The sequence below is a fragment of the Podarcis tiliguerta genome (genome assembly GCF_965153285.1).
Source record: "Podarcis tiliguerta genome assembly, chromosome: 1".
NCBI classification, from domain to species: Eukaryota; Metazoa; Chordata; class Lepidosauria; order Squamata; family Lacertidae; genus Podarcis; species Podarcis tiliguerta.
This window is the reverse complement of record NC_139534.1, coordinates 131,293,182-131,320,928: the sequence shown is the minus strand read 5'-3', so window position 1 is coordinate 131,320,928 and position 27,747 is coordinate 131,293,182. Positions and strand designations below refer to the sequence as shown.

The 27,747-nt window shown below is 47.2% G+C and overlaps 1 protein-coding gene across 6 annotated transcripts in view; it reads right to left on the bottom strand.

Annotated features, from left to right (window-relative positions):
* Positions 1-27,747, bottom strand: part of TRIM9 (tripartite motif containing 9) — a 75,259-nt gene that overhangs the window by 41,119 nt on the left and 6,393 nt on the right. For all 6 annotated transcript variants that reach the window (XM_083435544.1, XM_083435546.1, XM_083435547.1 and 3 more), the window contains exons 2-3: positions 12,350-12,445; positions 7,789-7,911 (exon numbers count right to left, since the gene is read on the bottom strand). In XM_083435544.1, coding sequence (XP_083291670.1) covers positions 7,789-7,911; positions 12,350-12,445 — 219 coding nt within the window. The remainder of the gene's footprint in view (positions 1-7,788; positions 7,912-12,349; positions 12,446-27,747) is intronic.

The window sequence follows — 27,747 nt, the reverse complement described above, 5'->3', positions numbered from 1 at the left end:
GCTGAGCAGCTCTTACCATCAGAAAGCTATTCCTGATGATTAGTCGGAATCTCCTTTCTTGTAACTTAAATCCATTGGTTTGGGACCTACCCTTAAAAGCAGGAGAAAACAAGCTTGCTCCCTCCTCCATGTGGCAGCCCTTAAGATATCTGAAGATGGCTCCTCTCAGTCTCCTCTTTTTCAGGCTATATTATTTATAATATAAAAGCTTTAATGTAAAATTTCAAACTGTGTTGTATTTGTATACAGCAAATAGAAGTTTACTGTAATTAGGTATATTTTAATTTAGTTAATTATGTAATAGGTTTGTGTTAGAAAATGAATATGGATGTTGAATTTGATGTTTGTAATTTTTCTTTTTTCAGTTTTGGAAGTAAATAATGATGATGATGATGATGATGATGATAGAATAATAAAAAAGATATTTGAAGATGGCTCTCATATCTCCTCTCAGTCTCCTCTTTTTCAGGCTAAACATACCCAACTCCCTCAACCATTCCTCATCAGGCTTGGTTTCAAGACCCTTTATCATCTCGGTTGTTGTTCTTTGTGTTGAATTGTTTCTTTAAATGTAAAGGTTCATCATTGTTTCACCCGATGTGTATATCTTTAAGGGGCCAGAGCAAGGGCCAGAGCAAAATAACGAGATCCAGCTTTACAGCTGTGAAACATAGCAGGTGCTGCTGAGTTGCATTGATTAAGCTGTGTCAGGAATTGGGTGTAGTATATAAGGAGCAGCACCTAGCTCTGCCATCACCCTGGGGGGATGGGTTGGTGGTTGGGTCGTGTTTGTTTGTTAATGTATTTAGTGTAAAAGGAGTTTTTGTTTTTGTAATTAAAACCTTGTTTAAGTACTTTTTGAGTCCCTTTTTAATGCATGGTCTCCCCAGCAAGCTCTCTGCAGCGCTACCATACTGCAAAAAGCCAACACTTTGCACACATTCCAGTTTGTCAACTTCCTTAAATTGTAGTGCCCAGATCTGGACACAGTACTCCAGGTGTGGCCTGACCAAGGCAGAACCGAGCAGGAATATTACGTCCCTTGATCTGGACGCTACAAAGCCTTGGCCCTGCAAAGAGTTAAAAACTGGCCCGGGTGTGCTGTGCATTATTTAAAACCCAGCCTCTGAGCCACAGCAAAGACAAATGCTGCACTCTAAATAAATGATGCTCATAAAGCAATGTAAATATATTTTGCATAATTAGTGCCACATTATGCATGGTTATTTATCTTTCTGCATCATTTATGATGCTGGGCGCTGGAGAGCGAATAAGTTGTTCTAGTGAGTCCTCAAGCCCCATTCCAGCATCGCTGGAAGTCACACTCGGCCCTTCTCCAGCCCCAGAGACTCTTCCCATGTCCATAAGGGCTAGAAACTTACTTTTATTAAAAAACAAAAGCGTAAGTTTTTGGTACGGAAAATCCAGTCCTCAGTAAAAATGCAGGGAGTTAAAAACTTGCAAGTCCACATAGGGCTGTCATACACCCAGATTTTCCTGGACATTGCCGGGATTTCAGAGGTGGAAGTGATGTCTGGAGGGAATTTTCAAAATGCAGTGCTTTGTCCTGGATTTTAGGTAAGTCAATTGAAAGATCACGTTGTTTTTAACATTTTTGCATAAAAAGAAGGGGGGCTCAAAATCTTTGGGGGTGTCATCCGAAGGCAGCCCTGTTTAGGGATGTTTTGAATGTTTAATGCTGTATTGTGTTTTTAATATTCGGTTGGGAGCCGCCCAGAGTAGCTGGGGAAACCCAGCCAGATTGGCGTGGTATAAATTATTATATTACATTACATTACATTACATTACATTACATTACATTACATTACATTATATTATATTATTATATTATTATATTATATTATTATGAAGAATACAGCAGGAAGATCCTAGAAATAGGTTTGTTTAATTTTTTAAAATTGATGGATTTGTGTTTCACTTTTCTACATTCACTCTGAATTACCGGTAATTTCCATTTATTCCAGTGGGTTTTGTTATGGAAGGCTTAGAGGACATATCAGGAAGTTATATGACATTAAAAGATGGTGGAATTTCAATTCCAAGACCAACGAATGTGAATATGGTATGACCCAAATGAGTTCTGCCTCTGGGCCACAATGAAGTACTCAAATGCTCAACGCAACTTTATAGCTCATAAAACAATCCGGGAGGCAGAGAAGATGGGGAGCCGGGAGGGCCTGGGCTCTCATTACTGAGGGGTGATGTTGTGTAAATAACTGCTCAAGGGAACGCAAGTTACATCCAAGTCCTTTAAGAGACCCCAAAGCTCATTATCAGCTTTGCAAACCTCATCTGTTTCTTCTTCCTGAGCTTCTCCTCTCTCTCTCTCTCTCTCTCTCTCTCTCTCTCTCACACACACACACACACACACACACAAACACGCACACCCCACTCTTCTAATCAGAACAAGCTGAATTTCACAATCTTGGAGCCCTCGCAGGTTGTATGATTCAGGAAAGGGAGCAGAGCCCAGTATCTTGAGAACTGCGGTGATCATTATTTCATCATCCGAACTCTGTGTTCATCATCTGAGGCGTTCTCTGAGTGCCCTGTCCACATAGGGTGGCAACACGAGAATGGCATGCCCTCCAACATTTCTCCGATGGAAATAGGGGCACCCCATTCCATAAGGATACATTTTTCAAATTATCACCCCTTTACAATTTATACCCCACACATGTAACTCACTCTACGTGGGGCTGCCCTTGAGAATGACCCAGGAACTCCAGCGGGTGCAGAATGCCGTGGCAAGACTCCTTACGGGGTCTTCACCACGGGATCACATTCACCCAGTGCTATACCAGCTGCACTGGCTCCCGGTGGAGTACAGGATCAGGTTTAAGGTGCTGGTTTTAACCTTTAAAGCCCTATATGGCCTATACCTATGGGACCGCCTCTCCTGGTATGCCCCACAGAGGATCTTGCAGTCTTCAAACAAAACATCTTGGAGGTCCCGGGCCACAGGGAGGTTAGGCTGGCCTCAACAAGAGCCAGGGCTTTTTCGACTGTGGCCCCAATCTGGTGGAACGCTCTGTCACAAGAGACTAGGGCCCTGTGGGACTTGACATCTTTCTGCAGGACCTGCAAGATGGAGCTGTTCCACCAGGCCTTTGGCCAAGGCACAGCCTGACCCCCTCTCTCCTTCTGTAATCCTCACAGAACTCTAGCCCAATGGTTGCCATTAATTTGATTCTGAATTGATTTTAGAATGTATTTTTATTAATTGACTATGTGGTTTTATGTTGTTGTTGTTGTTATTTAGTTGTTTAGTCATGTCCGCCTCTTTGTGACCCCCTGGACCAGAGCACACCAGGCACTCCTGTCTTCCACTGCCTCCCGCAGTTTGGTCAAATTCATGTTAGTAGCTTCGAGAACACTGTCCAACCACCTCGTCCTCTGTCGTCCCCTTCTCCTTCTGCCCTCCATCTTTCCCAGCATCAGGGTCTTTTCCAGGGAGTCTTCTCTTCTCATGAGGTGGCCCAAGTATTGGAGCCTCAGCTTCAGGATCTATCCTTCCAGTGAGCACTCAGGGCTGATTTCCTTCAGAATGGATAGGTTTGATCTTCTTGCAGTCCATGGGACTCTCAAGAGTCTCCTCCAGCACCATAATTCAAAAGCATCAATTCTTTGGCGATCAGCCTTCTTTATGGTCCAGCTCTCACTTCCATACATCACTACTGGGAAAACCATTGCTTTAATTATACGGTGATTTTATCATGGATCCTTCATGGATCACTGCTTTGCCGTGGCAAAGGGGCTTGAATAACTCAGAGAAGCTATGAGCTATTCCGTGCAGGGCCACCCAAGATGGACAGGCCTTAGTGGACAGTTTTGACTAAACGTGATCCACCTGGAGCAGGAACCGGCAAGCCACTCCAGTATCCCTGCCAAGAAAACTCAATGGACAAAGACAACAGGTGATTTTATGTACACTGTGCTATTTTTACTTGTTGTTAGCCGCTCTAAGCCCAGCTTTGGCCGGGGAGGGCGGGATATAAATATTATTATTATTATTATTATTATTATTATTATTATTATTATTAGGGTTCCCCAGCCACTCTAGGCAGCTTCCAACATATATAAAAACATAATAAAACATTAAACATTTTTAAAACTTCCCTATACAGGATTGCCTTCAGATGGCTCGGGGGTCCGATAACTCCATACCCTCCAACATTTCCCAATGAAAATAGGGACATCCTAAGGAAAAGTGGGACATTCCAGGATCAAATCAGAACCTGGGACGGCTTGGGGGGGTGTGTCTGTATTTGGTGAGCCCCCTCTCAGCTCCTTGCTGGTTAAGATGGTATTGCTCGGGCAACGTCCTGTTTGACCAGGGCCGGCCCAAGACATTTTGGCGCCTGAGGCGAACCACAAAATGGCGTCCCTTCCCTTCCCGCCAGGGAAGGAGGGGTGAGTGAAGATCTACATTGGGAACAAGGCAGGGAATAACAATCTATATTGGGATCTGCTGTCCTTGTGGATCCTTCTGCCTGAGGTGGTCTTTGTTGGGATACTGCCAGGGAGACAAAGTCCATCTCAACTCCACGTCGTCTCCAGACGACCATCGATCTCCCGTAGACACGCAGTATCAGCAATTAGCGACATGAGCTCCAGAAATAGCTTGCCACATTCCAGAACTGATGCACGCTCTATCAGCAGATATGCACAGCGAAAGATGCACACAGGAGAGCATTATTTCCAAGTTTATTCAGCGTTGATCAGAACAAAGAAAAACATGACTGCCTGCTTGAGAGTTTCCGGCAGAGAGAGAGAAACGAAAGCAAAGACACAACATAAACATCCTGTGAAAACAGGAAATACGCAGACTCTGTGACTCAAAGCCTGCTCCCTTTTAAGGTGGAACAGAAATATCCTAACAGTCTTCTCATCTTGCCTCATGGGTGGGCTGGGCCCTGCATTTGACTGACAATTGCTGTCTGGGTTCTTTTGTCATCCAAGCTGAATCCAGAGGATATTGGGATGGATTCTCTAAATCAGGGACATCCCTAGAATATAGGGACGCTTGGAGGGTCTGGAACAGGGCCCTCTCTGTGGTGGCTCCCCATTTGTGGAATGCTCTGGGAGGCTCACAATAGAATATTAAAAACACGATAAGACATCAAACATTAAAAACTTCCCTAAACTTCTTAATCTCTGGGTCATAGGTTTGAGCCCTACGTTGGGCAAAGATTTTTCTGCATTGCGGGGGGGTTGGACCAGATATGCGCTGGGGTCCCTTCCGACTCTGCAATTCTATGGTTCAGTTTGCATCAACCACCCAACCCCAACCGCTGTGCAGAAAAACTTGTTGCAGCCCCATTCTACTGTAAGGAGTGACGCGGGTTTGCTTTGAAGAGACATCTCAGTTCTGCTCTGAAAATGCCAGCGGTGTTCAAAGACACACAGAGAGAGAGGTATAAGGGAAGGATGAGGGTGGAAAGCTGAAAGCTCTGACAAACTGGAACGTGTCCAGAGGAGGGCAACCAAAATGGTCAAAGGCCTGGAAACGATGCCTTATGAGGAACGGCTAAGGGAGCTGGGCATGTTTAGCCTGGAGAAGAGGAGGTTAAGGGGTGATATGATAGCCATGTTCAAATATAGAAAAGGATGTCACCTAGAGGAGGGAGAAAGGTTGTTTTCTGCTGCTCCAGAGAAGCGGACACGGAGCAATGGATCCAAACTACAAGAAAGAAGATTCCACCTCAACATTAGGAAGAACTTCCTGACAGTGAGAGCTGTTTGACAGTGGAATTTGCTGCCAAGGAGTGTGGTGGAGTCTCCTTCTTTGGAGGTCTTTAAGCAGAGGCTTGACAACCATATGTCAGGAGTGCTCTGATGGTGTTTCCTGCTTGGCAGGGGGTTGGACTCGATGGCCCTTGTGGTCTCTTCCAACTCTAGGATTCTATGATTCTGAGCTGGACGCCTCTGTGCATGCAGGGAAACCTATTGGAATCCTCTGCTGAATAGGCAGAAATGTGTTTGAGCTTACTGGGCTGGAAAACATCTCAGCACTGCTGCCTTTGACTATTCCCAGGGGGAGAGACTTTTGGCTCTGGCCAACCCAGTTAGGAGCAACCTTCTTCCTACATTCAGCCTGTGTTGCAGTGGTGCAGTGAAAATGCCCGGGAGATGGACTCTCCCGTTCCTCCGCTAGTCCATTTCCTTTCAATCAATTCTCTTGTGCAGCCGCAAACCCCCTCCTGGGAGAGGGGGTATAACCTTTCCTCGGAGGTGCGTGTGCACAGCACAAACGCAGCTGCCCTCCATCTCCAAGGTCAATTCTCCCTGGGCTTATCTGTTGCTGCTGGTCTTCCGCATGCCACACACACTGCCATCCCTCCCTCCCTCCCTCCATCTCCGGGTGTTTCTATGGCAACTGTTGCCACGGCAGTTTCCAGGCCCCCTCCCTCCCATGGTGGCGGCACCCTCATCCCTAAATCATCCCAGCCCTCTAATCATTCCTGCGTGCGCTGGAGGCGGGTGGGGGCTTCAGGGAGTCTGGGTGGAGCAGGGAGAAGCCATGCTCAGCTATCCCTGAATTGTGTGTGCAGGTCCGTATAGTTCAAGCTATGGTTTTAAGTGAGAGCCGGACCATAAAGTAGGCTGATCGCCGAAGAATGGATGCTTTTGAATTCTGGTGGTGGAGGAGACTCTTGAGAGTCCCATGGACTGCAAGAAGATCAAACCTCTCCATTCGGAAGGAAATCAGCCCTGAGTGCTCACTGGAAGGACAGATCCTGAAGCTGAGGCTCCAAGACTTTGGCCGCCTCATGAGAAGAGAAGACTCCCTGGAAAAGACCCTGATGTTGGGAAAGATGGAGGGCACAAGGAGAAGGGGACGAAAGAGGACGAGATGGTGGGACAGTGTTCTCGAAGCTACGAACATGAGTTTGACCAAACTGCGGGAGGCAGTGGAAGACAGGAGTGCCTGGCGTGCTCTGGTCCAGGGGGTCACGAAGAGTCGGACACGACTCAACGACTCAACAACAACAGCAAAGCAAGTGTGCAGGCTTGAGGCGATGGCAGTTGAAATCCAAAATAACTGGAGGGCACCAGTTCTCACAAATGTAGAGAGACAGCTACCTATATGGATGTATATTTTAGGGACGCGGGTGCTCCTGGGGCTTGCCGATCGGAAGGTCGGCGGTTCAAATCCCCGCAATGGAGTGAGCTCCCGTTGCTCCGTCCCAGCTCCTGCCAATGTAGCAGTTCGAAAGCACACCAGTGCAAGGAGATAAATAGGTACCACTGTGGCAGGAAGGTAAACAGTGTTTCTGTGCGCTCTGGTTTCCGTCACGGTGTCCCGTTGTGCCAGAAGCGGTTTAGTCCTGCTGGCCACATGACCTGGAAAGCTGTCTGTGGACAAACACCGGCTCCCTCGGCCTGAAAAGCGAGATGAGCACCGCAATCCCATAGTCGCCTTTGACTGGACTTAACCGTCCAGGGATCCTTTACCTTTTACCTTTATGGATCTTGTCTTACCAACCTCAGTCTGCCCTCAGCCAGCCCCCACCTTCTTATCTTCTTGTTTATTACTCAGAAGAGCTCTGCTGGGCGATGATGATGGCCCACTGAGTCCAGCGTCCTCTTCTCACAGTGGACAACCCTTAGCCCCAATGGGAAACCCCCAAGTAGGGGTACTTTCCCCTCCTGTGACTGTCTCCCATCTGTGTCCATCACCCATGTCAACCTTGCTGGCCGTTCTTGTCCAAAGGCCATACGGTGCCCCCAGATACATCACGACCACCCTCACCCCAGACCAACCTTCAGCTTGTGCTCATGTTCCTTGTTGACCCGCGTCAACAGCTGAGCTTTCCTCCGGTTGAGGGCATCAATGAGGGCATCACACTGGGCGACGAGGCAGGCTTCAAACTCCACGCTGTTCTCCTGTGGGGCAAAACACCTGTGAGATGGTCTCAGTGATAGGGACAGTTGAAGCAGCTCCTATTACATGGTCTTGTCTTCATGCAAGTCTACCCCGACTTGTGCCCTCCAGATGTTGCAGAGTAGCATGCACATCGGTCCCAGGGGGTATGGCGGATGAGGGATGCAGCCTGAAACATTTGGAGGGCACCAGGTTGGGGAAAGCTCTCCTGAGCTGCATGAAGATTCCCCAAGGCCTGCTGGAGGTGGCAGATATTGACTAAGAAACATACACATTTCGTGTGCAGATGATGTGCACATTCTCCAGGAGGCCTGGGGAATGTGCACAATGGTTGGTTGTTATGCACGTTTACCGCTCAACTAAGGGCTCACCCACACTTTTGCTTATCCGTTGCCTAGAAAGCATGGACCTGAGCAGTTTCTACCTTGCCCTGCTCCTTTCCCAGGAAAAACCCAGTCTTTACCTCTAAATCGGAGCAAACAGCAATCTGTGCAAAAATCAGATTGCTGTTTGCTCCAACTGAGCACTAAAGAGCAGTTTTGCCCGGGGGTGGGGGAAATAGTGGGACAAGACTAAGTGTGGATCAGGGCCAGATTAAGACCTTTAGAGACCCTAAGCACTTAAAGGATTTGGGTGCCCTGTATATATATCTAATTCAAAATATAAACCATAAAATAAATTTACACTTTTTGAAATGAAACAAAACCTACAGTAAAATGGGAAAGAGTGTTTATTTTTGTCTACTTCCACTTTATTTATATCTGAAAAAAATTCTCCTGCTTTTTCTAATTGTAGCCTTTGACCAGATCCTCAAAACTAATCTTATGTGAAACATCTGCTTCTCCACTTAGTTGAGATAAGGCATGCAGCCTGCCTTGTTGAATAGTTGCTCTGTTGGGATTTTAAATATACTTCAGTTGAGGAAATGAATGCTCAGCTGAGCCATTTGTGACCACGAATGTTAAAAAATCCAGCAATGGAAAATTTCTGCGGTGCCCTCCCTTTTCCCTTGATGCCCTAAGCGCGTGCTTATTTTGCTTGATCCTGCCCTGATGTGGCTCAGCCCTTACATTACCCCTCCTCCACACAAAAACAGGTAACAGGCTCGAGCTACCGGGGCCCTTACAATTGAACAGCATCTGTGTGCCGCCTTGAGAAAGCAGAGCTCTTGCAAAACCTCCCCGGCCTTTCCAACCCATTCCTGGAGATCAAACCCCTAGACTGAAACAGTTGTGTGTCTCCGTCCACAGCAGGGCTGCTCTGTCAGGCAAGGCAGGATTAGTCCCAGGAGAGATTACTAACATCAAGGCATACAAAGTGGGGCGAGGCAGCGGTAGGGGGCGGGGGGGGGGTTAATTTGGCAACAGCTCAGCCTGGCTGTGATGGATGACTCTCCACAGCTTAATGGGGAAAGGCGGGGAGGAGCAGCCTTCCTGGAAACCAAAGCCAGCCATCCACAGCGCAGGAGCCACACTTTAAATCAATGCCGCATGGAAGCCCAATTCCTCCGGAGGTTTGCATTAACCCACCAGGCACATTTGCAGAGATGTTATCAGGCTTGGCTGGGGGCAGGGAGGCTGCGCGGAGAATAATTGCCTCGGCTATGCCATATCTTTAGAAGATGCTGCAGCAACAGCGGTACCCAACACCTCTCCATCTTGCCTAAATACTACCTGGGGTGGGGGGGAATTAAAACTGTCTGGTGGTAATATTATTTTGAACTATATTCCAGCTGCCTGGGGTTTGACAAAGGGTCAGTGTAAACGGACTCTCCGTGCCCTTACGTCTGCAAAAAGACCGATATTATTCCGTCGGAAAGATAATGTGCCATGGCTCCCTTCGATCAATGGACGAAAGAGACGGCGACTCTAGCAACGTACGAATGGATTGCTTTGAGACACAGATTGCACGTGGATAAATATTTGGAATCAGTTCGTAAAAAGCATAATGTCATGTTAAGAATAGGTTGGGTTAATTGTACTACTCATGTGCAGGGGTTGTTTTGGAGCAGAAACTCGTGGGATCCAAGCTCACTTATCGTTTTTTAAATTAAATATATATTTTTTTGGTCTGGGCAGGCTGGAATGGATGTAAAACCCAACGTCCGAGCCAAAAATCCACTTATATCTGCAATCAATAAAGTTGTGGCCATTTCTAATTGAGATCATTGTCTGCTTGAGTTTATGAATCACATCTTACATTTAGCCACTGCCTGGGGGTGGGGGTGGCACTGTGACTGGGCCCGCAAAAACAAACAAAAAGGACTGCTTATGTACAGTGGTACCTCAGGTTAAGTACTTAATTCGTTCCGGAGGTCCGTACTTAACCTGAAACTGTTCTTAACCTGAAGCACCATTTTAGCTAATGGGGCCTCCTGCTGCTTCTGTGCCGCCGGAGCCCAATTTCTGTTCTCATCCTGAAGCAAAGTTCTTAACCTGAAGCACTATTTCTGGGTTAACGGAGTCTGTAACCTGAAGCGTCTGTAACCTGAAGCGTATGTAACCTGAGGTACCACTGTACTTATATATGCTGCTGTATTGAATTGTTTTGATAATTTTTCCTCTTTCTTTCCTTTCACATTTCCTTTCTTTCATATCATATTTTCACTGAATTTTTAAAATAAAATATAAATATTTTAAAAACCACGTAAGTGGCATGGTCCAACCTTGTGCCCGCCAGCTGTTTTAGCCCACAGCTCCCATCAGCCCTGGGGTTCAAAGGACTTCCAATGCTCAGGAAAAGCACATGACTTTCTCCCCCAAAATGAATCCTGGGAAACCGTAGTTTCCTCCTCACAGAGCTGCAATTCCCAGGACCTTTAACAAACTACCAGTTGCTGGTGAAGGAATGGGTTTCTGTGCAGTCAGTCTGAAACTTCTCCAAGGGAGCATTTCTAAAATGCATTAACTTGAGCACTTGAATCAGTGTATAAACAGAAACCCAGCTGTATAAACAAGTGCTCAAAGCCCTCTCCTTTATCAGTCCATGACGGCAATGGATGGCCTTGCCAGTTCCGAGTGGAGCAGGGATGGCACATCTGGGTCTTATCTTACATCCTGACCACACTGACGCACTGACCTTGTCAGGTCTGACAAGAGACCCGGGAACGGCGCCAGGAGTGCTCTTAGAGTTGGTGACCTTCTTACCCCAAGATAAGGAATACAGGAACAGGAACAACCTTTTATGGTCGGGAGTGCCGGAACAGGAACATCTATTTATGGTCATGGATGTCAACTTACGTGTATAAGCTGACATGGTGGATTCCTTGGGAAGGGGGGAGAGGGTGCCTGGAGGATATATATACTGTATGCAATTTCTCTTGCTTTTGTGCTTGCGGTGAACCGATTCACGCAATGCCTTCTGCTATCCGGAGAGCAGAATAAACTCTTTTTCCTGAACCAAACCTTGGTGTCATTTGACTTCCTTCCTCCCGTCCGGGAGCAACGCAGACCCCACCAATCTGTAAAGTCTAATAAGGCTACACTGGGAACTATGGGATGGGAGAATGCTGTTCTCGTGTTCGAATCCTACTTGCGCGTTTCCCACAAGCATCTGGGTGGCCACTTTGAGAAGAGGACGCCGGACTCAATAGGGCATTGGCCTGATTCAACAGGTTCATCTCATGCTCTTAACCATTCCTAGGATACTTTGGGGGAAGTCATGTGCTGGACATGCACGCTGGGTGCTTTAAACCAGTGTTCCCCAACCTTGGGCCTCCAGCTGTTTTTGGACTACAATTCCCATCATCCTTGACCACTGGTCTTGCTAGCGAGGGATGATGGGAGTTGTAGTCCAAAAACAGCTGGAGGCCCAAGGTTGGGGAACACTGCTTTAAACTATGGGTGATTTAAATTATGGTGTGGGTCTGCCCCCAGGCATCATGGTCAGGGGCTGATGGGACTTCTAATTCAAAACAGCTGGAGGTCTTGGTTGTGTTTAGAAAAGATTTATGAAAGATTTAGAAAACCTATTGATTAGGATATTTGCGTGATATAGTATGGGGAAAATACAGAATAACAGATACAACCTTGCTTAAAATGTATATAGGAAGTGCAGTGTAAGCGATGGAAGTCAATCAGTGAAATTTTACTATTCATTTCATATTGAGATATTTGTAGAATAAATTTGGAAGAAATTCTTCCAACTTTTCTTCTTTTTTCTCTTTATTTTTTCATCTTTTCTTCTTTTTTATCTTTTCTTCTTTTTTATATATGTGGGCTTATCTGAAATATATATGTATGCATGTGTTTGCAATATTTTGCTTATATTTTGTAATAATTATGTTAACAAAATTAAATAAACAAAAAAACAGCTGAAGGACATCTGGTTAGGGGGCTGCTTGGCTGGGCAGTGGCCAGGGTTCCAATTTGGGCTTTCGGTGTCAGGTCCCCAAATGCTGCATCCAGCTCCCATTTCCACCCGGCGGATTCGAGAGCGTACCTGGATTTGCTGCACCATGTTCCGTAGTTGCACCAAGAATTCTTTGGCCTCCTTTGCTCTGTCTGAGAGTCCGTTCAGCGCCTGAGACAGCTGGCTCTGTGCAGGGGAAGGAGGAAAAATCTGGGTTAGAAGAAAGGACCCCATTTCCCAGTGCAGGCTGGTGTTAGCTGCTCCAGATGTGAGACTGATATTTACTCAATTTGATTTATTGAAAAACATTTAGAGTTTGTAAATGCAGCATAAAAACAAGCAGCGTCATTAAAACAAAACTACCACCCAAAACCGGCGGCATAAAAGCACATAAAACCAAACAGAAATTCAGGGGATTCGGGTACATAAATCAGGGTCAGGGTCTTATGAGTCTGTGGAAGCCTCTGCGCATGCTCAGAGAGCGCATCGTTCTCGCACCTGCACCAGGGCTGGGCCTCAACATTCTAGGTAGGTTATGGAGCCAAATATTCCAAGCAGCTCAGAATCGCAACAGCCAATGATTAGCAGGAGGCGAATTTCACAGAAAGCGGTAAATACCGTATTTTTCGCTCTATAAGACGCACCAGACCACAAGACACACCTAGTTTTTGGATGAGGAAAACAAGGGGAAAAATATTCTGAATCTCAGAAGCCAGAACAGCAAGAGGGATCGCTGTGCAGTGAAAGCAGCAATCCCTCTTGCTGTTCTGGTTTCTGGGATAGCTGCGCAGCCTGCATTCGCTCCATAAGACGCACACACATTTCCCCTTACTTTTTAGGAGGGAAAAAGTGAGTCTTATAGAGCAAAAAAAAATACTGTAATTCAGATCCTACAACCCATCACAATCCACTGCGCTCCTTCTCAGTGGGGTTCCTGCTCATATATCCAGCCAGAATTTTACCAGCCCGCTCAGAATGCTCAAGTCACCAGGATAGCAGGATTGTAAAGCCAGAACAAAATTAAGTGGTTGGGGGTTTTCACTATTTCCCCACTTACCAAAAGAAAAAAGAAAAAGGCTGTATTACAGAAGAGACACTGCTCATAGTCGCTTCCCCCCCCCTTATGTGGATTTAGTGCAACCTGTGGCTAGAAAAATGCACTCTGCATGTACTCAGATACACTACATGGTGAGGGCATATTGCAAAAAGCAGATTTCTTTCTGTGCAGAGGAAGGGCCTGTAGAAGAAAACATAGAGGCTGAGATGTTTCTATCTTCAAAGACACCATTAGCAGAAGTGACATAGTATAGTAGTCTTCAGCCCAGGAAAGGGACATCTAGCTAGATTTGACACGGGCCTCAACACCTCCCCTGAAAAAGAAACCCAACCCCAAATGTGGTCCCTCACATTCAGACATGATGGATTTAACCATTGCAAATTGTTGTTGTTGAGTCATTTAGTCATGTCCGCCTCTTCGTGACCCCCTGGACCAGAGCACGCCAGGCACTCCTGTCTTCCACTGCCTCCCGCAGTTTGGTCAAACTCATATTTGTAGCTTCGAGAACACTGTCCCACCATCTCGTCCTCTGTCATCCCCTTCTCCTTGTGCCCTCCATCTTTCCCAACATCAGGGTCTTTTCCGGGGAGTCTTCTCTTCTCATGAGGTGGCCCAAGTCTTGGAGTCTCAGCTTCAGGATCTGTCCTTCCAGGGAGCACTCAGGGCTGATTTCCTTCCGAATGGAGAGGTCTGATCTTCTTGCAGTCCATGAGACTCTCCAGAGTCTCCTCCAGCACCATAATTCAAAAGCATCAATTCTTCGACGATCAGCCTTCTTGATGGTCCAGCTCTCATTTCCATACATCACTACTGGGAAAACCATAGCTTTAACTATACGGACCTTTGTTGGCAAGGTGATGTCTCTGCTTTTTAAGATGCTGTCAACCATTGCAGATAGATAGCGGTATTTCTAAAAGGGAATCAGGAGTCATCAATTAGTCCTTATCTTTTCCTAGCTCTGTGGACCAGCGCTTCTTCTTTCTCTGATTCTCAGCATCCTTCTTGATGGTCAATATTCTTCTTGACAGCTCCTGTTAGTCATGTGCTCTGTGATTCAGGGCAAAGGTGCATTTTTGGCCCCAGAGACAGATGCAATCGCAGTCAGAGGTCCCTGGTTTTTAAAAGGGTCCCTGCTACACCACCACCCCTGACCCAGCCCCTTTCCAGGGCAGGCCATTTGTGGAGTTTCCTGGGAAGCAGAAGGCAAAGGCACTGGAGGGAGAGTTTCCTTCCGGATCTTTCGCATGCTCTCAGTGGAAAAAGCTCCATCAGGCGGCAGTTTGATTGCTGTAGCGGCAGGCGAGGAAACAGTAAATGGAGCCCGGGCTGTTGAGACCATTACTCATCACCTCCTTGCAATCAATTGCTTCCACATTATGTAAATAGGGTGCCCTGAATTCACTGCACGGCTGGTTCCCGAGGTGCATCAATGCAGACATGGAGGCTTTTTCAGTGACAAGGAACCACTGGAAGATTTATGCCAGGAATTCAGAGGCAAATGGATGGTAGCACAAAAGCAAGGGGAAGGGAAAAGCTTGGCGGGGAAGCATCTGCTCTGTATGCAGAAGGTTCCTGGAACATTGGAACATAAGAACCTGCCTTATTCTATAGAATCAGAGAGTTGGGGAAAAGGTAAAGGGACCCCTGACCATTAGGTCCAGTCATGGCCGACTCTGGGGTTGCGGCGCTCATCTCGCTTTGCTGGCCGAGGGAGCCGGCGTACAGCTTCCGGGTCATGTGGCCAGCACGACTAAGCCGCTTCTGCCGAACCAGAGCAGCGCACGGAAACGCAGTTTACCTTCCCAGGGCGGGCATCACCACCGAGAAGGCCCTGGTTCCCTGTAACTTGGCTTCTCGCAGCAAGGGAACTGCCAGAAGGCCCTCAGCACTGGACCTCAGTGTCTGGGTAGAATGATGGGGGTGGAGAAGCTCCTTCAGGTAGGACTTGAAGAGAACCTGCCCATCCGTGTAGACATACTGAGCTAGCGGGACCAATGCTCTGGCTCTGCACAAAGCAGCTTACTATTTACACTAAATCTTACGTTCTTATGTCCTGATAGAGTTTTCTGCACACCCCGTCTCTTTTCCGCTTGCATTAACAGATTTTGGAGGAAGAACAAAGATCACCAGTGTGCAGTGACCGGAAATTCGTCTAGGTTAAAGCGCTTTTCTCCTCTCCCACGACTTCAATCTTGGAAAAGGAGCTGGTGTCCTCGGATAGATCAGGGATGAGAAGGGGGAAGGGCACCCAGGCTTAACGAAGTGGAAAACGACCTTACAGTTGCCTCTCTAAAGGGGGGGGGGACCTAATGCAATCCTTCGTCAATTCTTTTCTGGGTAATTTATAGCAGCAAGATCATTAAGATGGAGAGCTAATCAACGGAGGGTTCTCTAATTAAAATGACGCCACTCATCAGCCCTGCTCCCACTCAGTTCCCCCCTCTCTCAAGTAACATGGAAAAACACAGGGTGGGGGCACTGCTAAGAAGCTTCAGGGTGAAGATTTTCCAAGGAATACGAAACTAGACACAATCAAGAAATACACAAACGAGATACAGGTGACACCACTCTGCCATTTAGATTTCAGAAAGAGAGAGGGCATTCTCAGGAAATGTAAAGTCCTATTTAGCTAATGATGTTCTGGGCTGCATCAGCAGAGGTCTAGCGTCCAGATCAAAGGAAATAATAATCCCATTCTATTCTGCTTTGGTCAGGCCACACCTGGAGTACTGTTTCTAATTCTGCATACCACAATAGGAGTATAGCATCTAGATCAAGGGAAGTAATAGTGCCACTGTATTCTGCTCTGCTCTGGTCAGACCTCACCTGGAGTACTGTGTCCAGTTCTGGGCACCACACTTCAAGAAGGACACTGACAAACTGGAACGTGTCCAGAGGAGGGCAACCAAAATGGTCAAAGGCCTGGAAACAATGCCTTATGAGGAACGGCTAAGGGAGCTGGGCATGTTTAGCCTGGAGAAGAGGAGGTTAAGGGGGGATATGATAGCCATGTTCAAATATATAAAAGGATGTCACATAGAGGAGGGAGAAAGGTTGTTTTCTGCTGCTCCAGAGAAGCGGACACGGAGCAATGGATCCAAACTACAAGAAAGAAGATTCCACCTAAACATTAGGAAGAACTTCCTGACAGTAAGAGCTGTTCGACAGTGGAATTTGCTGCCAAGGAGTGTGGTGGAGTCTCCTTCTTTGGAGGTCTTTAAGCAGAGGCTTGACAACCATATGTCAGGAGTGCTCTGATGGTGTTTCCTGCTTGGCAGGGGGTTGGACTCGATGGCCCTTGTGGTCTCTTCCAACTCTATGATTCTATGATTCTATGATTCTATTCTAATTTAAAGAGGGTGTAGACAAGCTGGAAGGTGTGCAGAGGAGGGCAGCCAAATGAGAAAGGGTCTGGAAACCAAGTTATGAGGAACGGCTGAGGGAGTTTGGCTTAGCGTGGAGAAGAGGAGACTAAGAGGAGATATGATAGGCATCTTCAAATATCTGAAGGGGAGATGGAGCAAGCTTGTTTTCTGCTCCACCGAAAAGCACAGGATGCAAACCAATGGATTCAAATGACGAGAAAGGAGATTTCAGCTAAACATTAGGAAGAGCTTTCTGACAACAAGAACTGTTCAAAGCGGAAAAAACTCCTTCAGAAGGTGGTGGACTCTCCTTCATTCGAGGTTTTTCAATTATTGTTGTTGCTGTTAATTTTATTATTTATACCCCACCAGGGTGGCTGGTGGTGCTGTGGTCTAAACCACAAAGCCTACTAAGGCTTGCCGATCAGAAGGTCAGCGGTTCGAATCCCCACGACAGGGTGAGCTCCCGTTGTTCGGTCCCTGCTCCTGCCCACCTAGAAGTTCGAAAGCACACCAGTGCAAGTAGATAAATACGTACTGCTCTGGCGGGCAGGTAAACAGTGTTTCCGTGCACTGCTCTGGTTCGCCAGAGCTGGCCACATGACCTGGAAGCTGTCTGTGGACAAATGCCAGCTCCTTCGGCCTTTAGAGCGAGATGAGCTTGATAGGTCCCAGCCTGATGAGTTTCTCCCCGGGGTCCACGTCTCCATTCCCTACACCTTCTCCCCTTCCAACCACTCTCTCCAAGATGCCTCCATGGGCTTCGTGACCATACTGAGCTAGATGGACCGGTGCTCTAACTCAGTATGAGACAGCCACTTGTGTTCCTAACATGTAAACAAGAGTGTCCAGGTTCACCTGGCAACTGTCAAACCAGATACACTTTAAAGGAGCTCCTTATCATGCTCATTTTGGGGCTAAATCCAAGTCATGTGTTGCTTCCAGAAAAAGACCATACAGGTGAGGCCACACACCTGTGCAAGGATCCAACACTCAAACCTGTGGACGTCCAACAATGCTGGATGTTTGAAGATTCAGGACAGATAAAAGGAACTATTCACACACTTAAACTACAAAGGCATGCCATGAGAGACCATGAGAGGGGAGAATACTGGGGTCCTGCTAGCAGGATTCCCACAGGCATTTTTGACCACTGTAAGAACAGAATAAGGGACGTGGGTGGCGCTGTGGGTTAAACCACAAGGCCTAGGACTTGCCTATCAGAAGGTAGGCGGTTTGAATCCCCACGATGGGGTGAGCTCCCGTTGCTCGGTCCCAGCTCCTGCCAACCTAGCAGTTCAAAAGCGCACGTCAAAGTGCAAGTAGATAAATAGGTACCGCTCGGGCGGGAAGGTAAACGGTGTTTCCGTGCGCTGCTCTGGTTCGCCAGAAGCGGCTTAGTCATGCTGGCCACATGGCCCAGAAGCTGTATGCCGGCTCCCTCGGCCAATAAAGTGAGATGAGCGCCGCAACCCCAGAGTCGGTCACGACTGGACCTAATGGTCAGGGGTCCCTTTACCTAAGAACAGAATGGCAACTTAAATTGATGGACTATGCACAGCTTGCAGACCTAATATATAGACTAAGACAGCAAGAAGAACATACGTTTAAAGAAGATTGGAAAATGTTTGTTGAATATATGGAGGAAAATTACGTTCATTTGAAAACATGGGAAGCATTAAGATAAATTCAGCAGTGTTTATAAGTTTTGATGGATGTAATAATGGAATACTGAATGGTCTACTTTGGGGTGGCCAACTCCCACGAGACTGCGATCTACTCACAGAGTTAAAAAGTGGCAGTGATCTACTCCCTTTTTTGGGGTGCAGGGCAAAGATGATCTACCACAGACGTCCAGTGATCTACCAGTAGATCATGATCTACCTATTGGACATGTCTGTTCTAGTTTATATAAAATATGCAGGGATTTATGTTTTGTAAAATGAACCACGGAAAGAGAAGAAGAGAAGTCACTGGTATCTTAAGGATGTAAAAATGAGCATTTTAAATGGTAAAACAGAAAATTTAATAAAAATTTGGGGGGGGGGGGGTAGAACAGGATGTTGGACTAGATGGGCCAAGGCTCATGTTACATTCTTATGTTCGACACCAGCAAGCCTCTCGAATCCGCAGCCAGGAAACTCCCCGGCGGAATTAAATAAGTAATGGGAAGGTTGAAGGCCAGAATGCCTCCACAATGTACGAGGGGGAGGGAGAGAAAAGTACATTATTTCCTGGAGATTGCACACCAGGCATGACGTCAACCCCTGTAGCATTTGCAGTCCCTTCCCCATTCATCCCAAGAGGCTTTCGCTCAATGGCTCAGCCTGCTGGAGGATTATCAGCGGTTCTTTCAGACAGCTGCTCCGATGAAGGCAAGGGCTGGGTGGGCTTACGGCTTGCTGGGATGCTTGGTTTGTGGAAATTGCACAGGGGATCTGGCTAAGCCGCCCAACCCTCCTCCTTTTGGCCTTTTGCAACCCATTAAGGGATTCCAGCACTCTGGGGGGGGGGAGTAGGGGGGGGCTCTTGGGCTGGCAGCTTCTGCAAAAGAAGGCTTGTGCTCAGATGACCTTGGAGTAGGAAGGACTCTGTGTGTGTGTGTGTGTGTGTTTCGGTTCTGGAGGAGGCCGCCCAGATTGTAATTAGCAGGCCATCTTTTGTGGTTGGAAAGCCAAAGTGTTGCTTCGGGGAGAAATGAGATTACTGGAGCAGAGCGAAGGAAGGCACCTCTGGGGAGGGAGTGAAGGGAGAGGGGGGAGCCGAGAGAGGAGGAAGGGAAAGAAGAGGGAGAGAGAGAGAGAGAGAGAGAGAGAGAGAGAGAGAGACAGCAGACAGAGAAGGATTAGCCAAATACAGAAGCAGCTAAAGGACCCGGACTCTGGATTCGAATGGGAAGCAGAGGGTGGATGACGACGAACAGGGCATTTTAATTTGTTCCACAGAGGAGGGTATTGATTTCTCCTCTGTATGAGCGATGCTCTTTCCACACTTGAAAGAGAATAAAAACCCACAGTCTCGATTCTTGTGTTTTGGGATGTCAGTGTTACATCTCCTACCTGTCCATTTCTGCCTTTGGTTTCAATTGCGTTTCCATCCCACCTGTTTCTCCAGGGAGCTCAAGGCGGCTAATATGGTTCTTTCCCCGCCCCCGCCCCCCAGCTTATCCCCACAACAACCCGGTGAGGTAAGTTGGGCCACCCAATGAGATTCATGGCCAAGTGGGGATTTGAACCCTGATTTCTCCCGGGTCCTAGGCTGACTCTCTAACCACTACACCACACTGGCTTGCTGTCATGAACTGGCAGGACGATGGGGAGAAGGAGGAAGCAATGGAATAGGATCCTGGCGAGGGGTGTGGCCAGGACTGGGACACGCCCAGGCATGCTGGGGATAGGGAAGGAGAAGTTGGTATAGGAAGTACCGTATTTTTCACTCTATAGGACGCACCAGACCATAGGAGGGGGAGAACGGGGGGGGGGGGATTCTTCCCCTCTCTGCTCAGCGCCTGAAATATACTCAGAGTCGCAAAGTGATTTCATGCTCTTTCTTCAGCTCATAGTGGTGAAGAGGAATGAATGAAAGTCCCCTAATTCTGGAATTCTACTGTAAGCCAATCAGGTTGTGGATTCACTTATATCTGGAGCATGATTGGGTGGTTCCTGCCAACCAATCATACTGCTGCATTGTTCTAGGACTAATCAGACTGCTGCATTCTGAATCCTATTGTTCTAGGACCAATCAGACTGCTGCAATTTGGATCCTATTGTTCTAGGACCAATCAGACTGCTGCAGTTTGGATCCTATTCAACTCAGTACATAACACATATGTATATGCATATTTTGGGAAGAATCTCCCCAAGTTTTGTCTCTGGGAATGATTTCTCACGAGGCACAAACTCCCAGTGTTGAACAATGCAATTTCCCATGGGTGACAAACGGCTGGTGGTTTTCCTTCAGCAGTTTGAAACATTTTTTGACGTAGCGCATGGTTCTGTTTACACCCTTCCCTTCCAGGAGCACAATGGGGACTCCTCACAAGGAAAGACTTCATGCATGCCCTTGTAAATCTGAGAAATTAATGCCTTGTTTCATCTGTCAGTAATTTGTTTGGCAGATGTCTCAGTGAGGGCGGCTGCTAGATTTGGTGACTTTTGGATTTCCCTAGAGTTTTTGGTCTTCCATCTCAGGAGCAGCCTTGCTTTAAACAGATTCTAGGCTCACGGGAATCTCTATAATAAGGGTGGTGAACCCATGTCACTCTCCCTGATATCAAGGGTCCAGCTGCTATCATCCCCAGGTAACATGACCAATAGTCAGGGCTTTTGACAAAGTCCCCCATAATATTCTTGTGGCGAAGCTGGTGAAATGTTGACTGCATAAGGTTACTCTGGAGTCCTGGGACCAGTTTTGGGTACCACATAATTTAAGAAGGATGTTGACAAACTGGAAGGTGTGCAGAGGAGGGCAGTTAAGATGATCCAAGGTCTGGAAACCAAGCCTTATGAGGAAAGGTTGAAGGAGGTGGGTATGTTTATCCTGGAAAAGAGGAGACTGAGGAGAGATACAATAGCCTTCTTCAAATATCTAAAGGGCTGCCACATGGAAGATGGAGCAATCTTGTTTTCTCCTGCTCTGGATAGGACTTGAACCAATGGCTTCAAGTTGCAAGAAAGGAGATTTGGACTCAACATCAGGAAGAACTTTATGACGGTAAGAGGTTGGGGACTTTTCTTTGCTGGAGGTTTCAAACAAGCGTTTGGATGGTCTTTGTGGGATGTGAAACACAAGAGCAGTCAAGTACAACATTCCTAGAGTGAACATCTTTACACGTGGGGAGGAATGTTTGTCCAGCCAGCAGGTAAACGTCTTGTTTCCTTCTGGGCTGGGACAGACTTCCTTTGCATGTGACTAGAGGTGGGCGTGGCCTCACCTGTGCAGGTAACGACAAAAGGACAGGGCAGGGCAGCCATCTCTCTCTCTTTGACTACATGCATCAAAGAAGCAACATCTGCTTGGCCAAAGATGCTCCAGCCAAGAGAAGACAAAGGGACTGTCTCCTTATGAGATAGTTTCCAGGTGTATGTTACTTTTCTAAGCTATGTCTGCCTTCTGGGATCCAATTGTGAACAGAATGATGTCTGAGTAAACTCTTTTATACTTTTATAGAAGACTGTGTCGTGTCTTATCTTTTATGGGGGAATAAGGGGTAAAAAAAGGGGGTAAAATACCAGAACAGTTATTATAGAGGCTTTAGTGAGCCTGAGCAAATGCATCCACTGTGAGTTTAAAAAGGGAAATGTTACTCTGCTAAATTGTGAACTAGTTTACACAATATATCCTTTCCTGCATCTCTGAACATTCCCACAGTCATTTGTCATGAATGCTTTAATTGAGATTGCATTACAAGGGGTTGTACTAGATAACCCTGGAGACACCTTCAAACTCTATGATTCTGTGATGACAGCTGGAGTCTCAACAACATCCTGAGTAGGGAGGGGGCAGAGGTCCCTCATGCAAGATGAGCCCCGCTGGGTGTCAGGCCAAAGGAGGTGGTGCTTCCAAGACAATAATTTAACACGCACACACAAACATCTTTCCCCCTTCTTTCTCCAGGGAGCTCAAAGTGGCACACATTTATCACCCTCCCTGTTTTATCAAGGGACGCGGGTGGCGCTGTGGGTTAAACCACAGAGCCTAGGACTTGCCGATCGAAAGGTCGGCAGTTCGAATCCCCGCGACGGGGTGAGCTCCCGTTGCTCGGTCCCTGCTCCTGCCAACCTAGCAGTTCGAAAGCACGTCAAAGTGCAAGTAGATAAATAGGTACCGCTCCGGCGGGAAGGTAAACACCATTTCCGTGCGCTGCTCTGGTTCGCCAGAAGTGGCTTAGTCATGCTGGCCACATGGCCCGGAAGCTGTACACCGGCTCCCTCGGCCAGTAAAGTGAGATGAGCGCCGCAACCCCAGAGTCGGCCACGACTGGACCTAATGGTCAGGGGTCCCTTTACCTTTTACCTGTTTTATCCCCACAACATGGGGGATATGTTTTGTATACAGTGGTACCTCGGGTTACAGACGCGTCAGGTTACAGACTCCGCTAAGGTCTTTGCCGTCAGGTCTTTAAACAGAGGCTTGACAACCATATGCCAGGAGTGCTCTGATGGTGTTTCCTGCTTGGCAGGGGGTTGGACTCGATGGCCCTTGTGGTCTCTTCCAACTCTATGATTCTATGATTCTAGTGTGACAGCCCTTCAGATATTTGAAGATGGCTCTCAAATCGCCTCTCAGTCTTCTCTTCTCCAGGCTAAACATCCCCAAATCCCTCAACCATTCCTTGATTTAGGGTTGGATGAAGCTGCTTTAAATTCATTTCTCCACATTTCTGCAACAATTTGCGATTTAAAAAAGAACCCTACAAAAGTTCATCAGTATTTCAATGGAGATTTCCCCCTGATAAACACATCTTGGTGTGAAGTTTTGACTAATATGCATATTTTTGCATGCAATTTCTTCTAAAAGAATGCATCCAACCTCTTGTTTTCGCCCTATTTCTGTGACTGTAATTTGTTTCAACTGCTTTTATTTCCCAATTTTAAATTGTTGTCACCCACCCTGGGGCCTGTTGGTGACTTTTCCTGCCATATATACATTTTGCCTGGTTGTAGAATTGCATTGCAAAATTCAGAGAAGGGGAGACTGGACTTCAGTTTGGGTATTGTAATGGTTCTAGGGGTTGCTCGTGCGTAAGCTTGTCCCAACCTCTGGCTGGGTTGCCTAAGTGAACCTTTCCTGTCCGGACAGCCACTCACCCCTGGCTGTCTCAATCACTGGCAGAATCCGTCAGTGGGCGTTTCTTGAACTTCTTCCAGCAAAGAAGCTCTTTGACGCCTAGTCTTCTCCTACTCTCCCTGCGCGAAAGTCTTCTGCGCAAGGAGGGTGTAGGCAGCGGAGGACCCTTCCTCTCCCCGCTGGTCCCCGGCAAGGAATCATGGGACCGCCTCGCCGCTTCCCCCATCTGCCCCCCTTCTCCACTGGTGCTACGCTGATTCTCTTCCCCAGAAGATGGGCTGCCTCTCCCAATCCCGGGACGCTCTCTGGAATCCCTTTGGAGCTTGCTCTCTCCCTCGGACACTGATGGCAGTTCCCTGACAGGTATCATTTTGAAAAGTGCAAACAGTGTCCATTTCCCCCTCCATCCTTGCCAGGAGGAGGCACAGAAGCACAGGAAGTCCACAGAGCCACAGGCATGCCTAAGGAACCAGCCTCACATCTGATTGGCGGGTGTGGGGTGCTGCCACTCCCACTCCCCCCTCTGAATTGTGGGAGTGCATGTTTGTCGTCTCTTATTTTTTTTAAAAAAATATGTTGTTGTTTCTATCCCAGTTGGTTTTTTTCCAAATCCAGGACTCCTATTATTATTATTTTATTTTTATTGGAAATTTTATTTACAACATAACATAAACCCCCCACCCCCCAGTACAGAAATACAATAAACATAACATACAACAATACAAACAACCAAATAGAAGACTTCCTTTATCCTGTGTCTGGGCTCCTTATTTACTTCTTGTAAGCTGTTTCCTTTATGAATAATTATTAAGATTTTTCTAATTATAACTTAAATATCCACAAAGTCTCCTGCAGACATTAATCAAAACAAGTCCAGGTATGTATTTTAGGGCACTGTTTTGTGAAGTACTGTATTTTTCGCTCTATAACACGCACCGGACCATAACACGCACATAGTTTTTAGAGGAGGAAAACAAGAAAAAAATATATTCTAAACGAAACAGTGGATGTATGATTTTTGTGGTTCATGCTGTGGCCACAGACATGTGATCTGACAGTGAGTTTGGAGTAGCCCAATGCAAAAATCCTGAGGATCCATGTGGATCCATGTTTGTAACCACGTTTTTGCACCACTGCGGCCCCAGGCAACAGTGGGTGCGTGATTTTTTTGGTGCAAGATGTAGTCATGGACATGCTATGTGATCTGATGGTGAATTTGGGGTGACCCAGTGCAAAAATCCTGAGGATCCATGTGGATCCCTGCTTTGTAACCACGTTTTAAGTGGGGAGGGAAGGAAAAGCACTCAGGGGACAAGGAGCACGCGTGGGGTGGGTGGAGAAGGATGCTGCTAATAATGAAGAAGAGGGGTATAAGGGGAGAAGGCTCCTCTCCTCTCCCGCTTTGCTCCTTTAAAGAAGCAGGCTCTCTGTCCCTCTCTCCTCCCCACTCAGCAGCTCTTCTCCCGCTTTGCTGTTTCAAAGCGAGCCACAGAGGAGGGAAGGAAGGGGAACCATGGATCCTCTGCTCACGACTGCAGCAGATCCCCCCGCCACCCGTAGGCATTCCCTCCATAACACGCACAGACATTTCCCCTTACTTTCTAGGAGGAAAACAGTGAGTGTTATGGTGCAAAAAATACGGTATTCTCTGCATTTTCCCCATGCATTTTGAAACTCTTGTCTAGTGGGATCTCTAAATCCAGGACTTCTAATGCAGTTAAAGAGGGAGAAGAACTTCTACTCCTTTTCTCTAAACTGAAAAGTCCCAATAAATGCTGCAACCTTTTCTCAGAGTGGAGTTTCTCCATCTCCATCTCCATCTCCATCTCCATCTCCATCTCCATCTCCATCTCCATCTCCATCTCCATCTCCATCATCTCCATCTCCATCTCCATCTCCATCTCCATCTTGCTAGCCTTTTTCCAACTCTACAAGATCCTTTGGGAGGTGAGGCGACCAGAAAAAGAAGCGAAATAATTTCCTGGAGTGCGGTTCCTTTGCAACAAGCAACGTGCAAAGCTTAGGCGCCAACATTTCCTTTCACACTTCCTCGACTGCTGAGCAATCCCCCTGGCAATCTTTGCTAGATGCCCTGCATGGTCTACTTTCTTGTGTACTGAGAGATGCCAAACTGAAGGTGCTGCAATAGTGGCTTGGGCAGATTCTCCTGGCTTAAAGCCAGCCACACTCACAGTCCCAATGTGCACAGAGCATGAACCTTCTAGGACAGGGTTGGTAACCTAAGGCCCGGGGGCCGGATCTGGCCCAATCGCCTTCTCAATCCAGCCTGCGGACGGTCCAGGACAGTGGCGTAGCTTGGGGGGTGCAGGGGGGGCCGGCCGCACCGGGCGCAACATCTGGGGGGGCACGCTAATCTAGTGGAAGAGACTCGAGTACTAAAATCCACGGGTTAGGGGGCGCAAATTACTTGCCTTGCCCCGGGTGCTGACAACCCACGCTACGCCACTGGTCCAGGAATCAGCATATTTTTACATGAGTAGAATGTGCCCTTTTATTTAAAATGCATCTCTGGGTTAATTTGTGGGGGCTGCCTGGTGTTTTTACATGAGTGGAATGTGTGCTTTTATTTAAAATGCATCTCCGGGTTATTTGTGGGGAATAGGAATTTGTTCATATATTTTTTTTCAAAAATATAGTCCGGCCCCCCACAAGGTCTGAGGTACAGTGGACTGGCCCCCTGCTGAAAAAGTTTGCTGCCCCCTGTTCTAGGGGGCTCTTTGTTCAGCCCCTGTCCCACCCTATCTAAAATATAGAGACAAGGATACTAGTCTACCTTCTAAGGCTTTTATTGTCAGGATTAAATATGGCAGCAAAGTTGCCAGTAAGGACCCACTGCAATGGTCACATTTATCCTCCATTTGAAGATCTACACTGGTTACCAGTGTTCGTGATCTCTTACACTGAGTCAGACCATTGGTCCAAGTAGCTCAGCGATTTCTACAGGACCCTATCTGAAATTTAGATTTGTTTTTAAAGGAGACAATAATACCGGCCTCCCAATTGGATGGAAGGCCCTTGGCACTGGTCCTCAGTGTCTGAGCAAAACGATGGGGGTGGAGACGCTCCTTCAGATATACTGGACCAAGGCCATTTAGGGCTTTAAAGATCAGCACCAACACTTTGAATTGTGCTTGGAAATGTACTGGGAGCCAATGAGGCCTCCCACCGCCAGTACCCTTCCACCATTCGGCTTCTGTTCGTAGACCAAGGTAAAGTTCACTAACCGGAACACTACTTCCGGTTTTGCAGAGTTCGTAAACAGGGAGTTCGTAAACAGGGCTGTTCTTAAACCGAGTTACCACTGTATCTTACAAAAATTCACTCTGAGCTGCTTTTCTGAGCCCCCTCCATTAAAGTCCTTGGGTAGAAGATGGGGGGGTTCCTTGCTCAGAAATATGACCTCCACTGCTCCCAGTCATCAAAGGACCCCATCCTCTATGAGGGCAAAGTCAGTTGTAACCAAGCTTTGGGTTGGCAGTGCCAGCTTGGCTCCATGGTACCTTTTGACTGTGGGATGTAACATCACGTAAGCAGTCAAATACAACATTTCCTGTTTGCCCAGAGTGGACTTCCTGGTCTAGAGTATCCTCCCCCTGCGTGTGACCAGGTAGATGGGCATGACCCTAGCAGACCCTATAAAGGGGCTAGTCACGCAGCCATCTTCCTCTTATGCTGCTCTCTATTGATCCCTTCTCTCCATTTTGCTGTCTGCTGTCTGCTGGCTCTCAGCCAGCAACACAAGGGCTCATCCCTCACAGAAGATGAACCCACACTTTTCTCTGTAACCGTAACTACAAGATAAAGCCTGCCTTCAGGACCATACTGTGAACTGAATGTAAGTAAACCTTAGCATTACTTTTAAAGGAAGACTGTTGTGTCACTATGGTTTTTAAGAGAACCATTTGGTTCCCCTTTGGGAACCAAAGGGGATTTACCAGGAACAATCCAATCTGGGTTGCTTAACTCAAATGATTCTCACGAATCCATACACTAGCTTACTGCAATGTACAAGGGAATGTGCTACATGACTCACTAGCGTGAGTGAGGAAGGATAATATTTAATCAATATATCCTCTCCTACTATCCTCAACGGGATGCGGGTGGTGCTGTGGGTTAAACCACAGAGCCTAGGACTTGCCAGTCAGAAGATCGGCGGTTCGAATCCCCACAACGGGGTGAGGTCCCATTGCTCGGTCCCTGCTCCTGCCAACTTAGCAGTTCGAAAGCACGTCAAAGTACAAGTAATTAAATAGGTA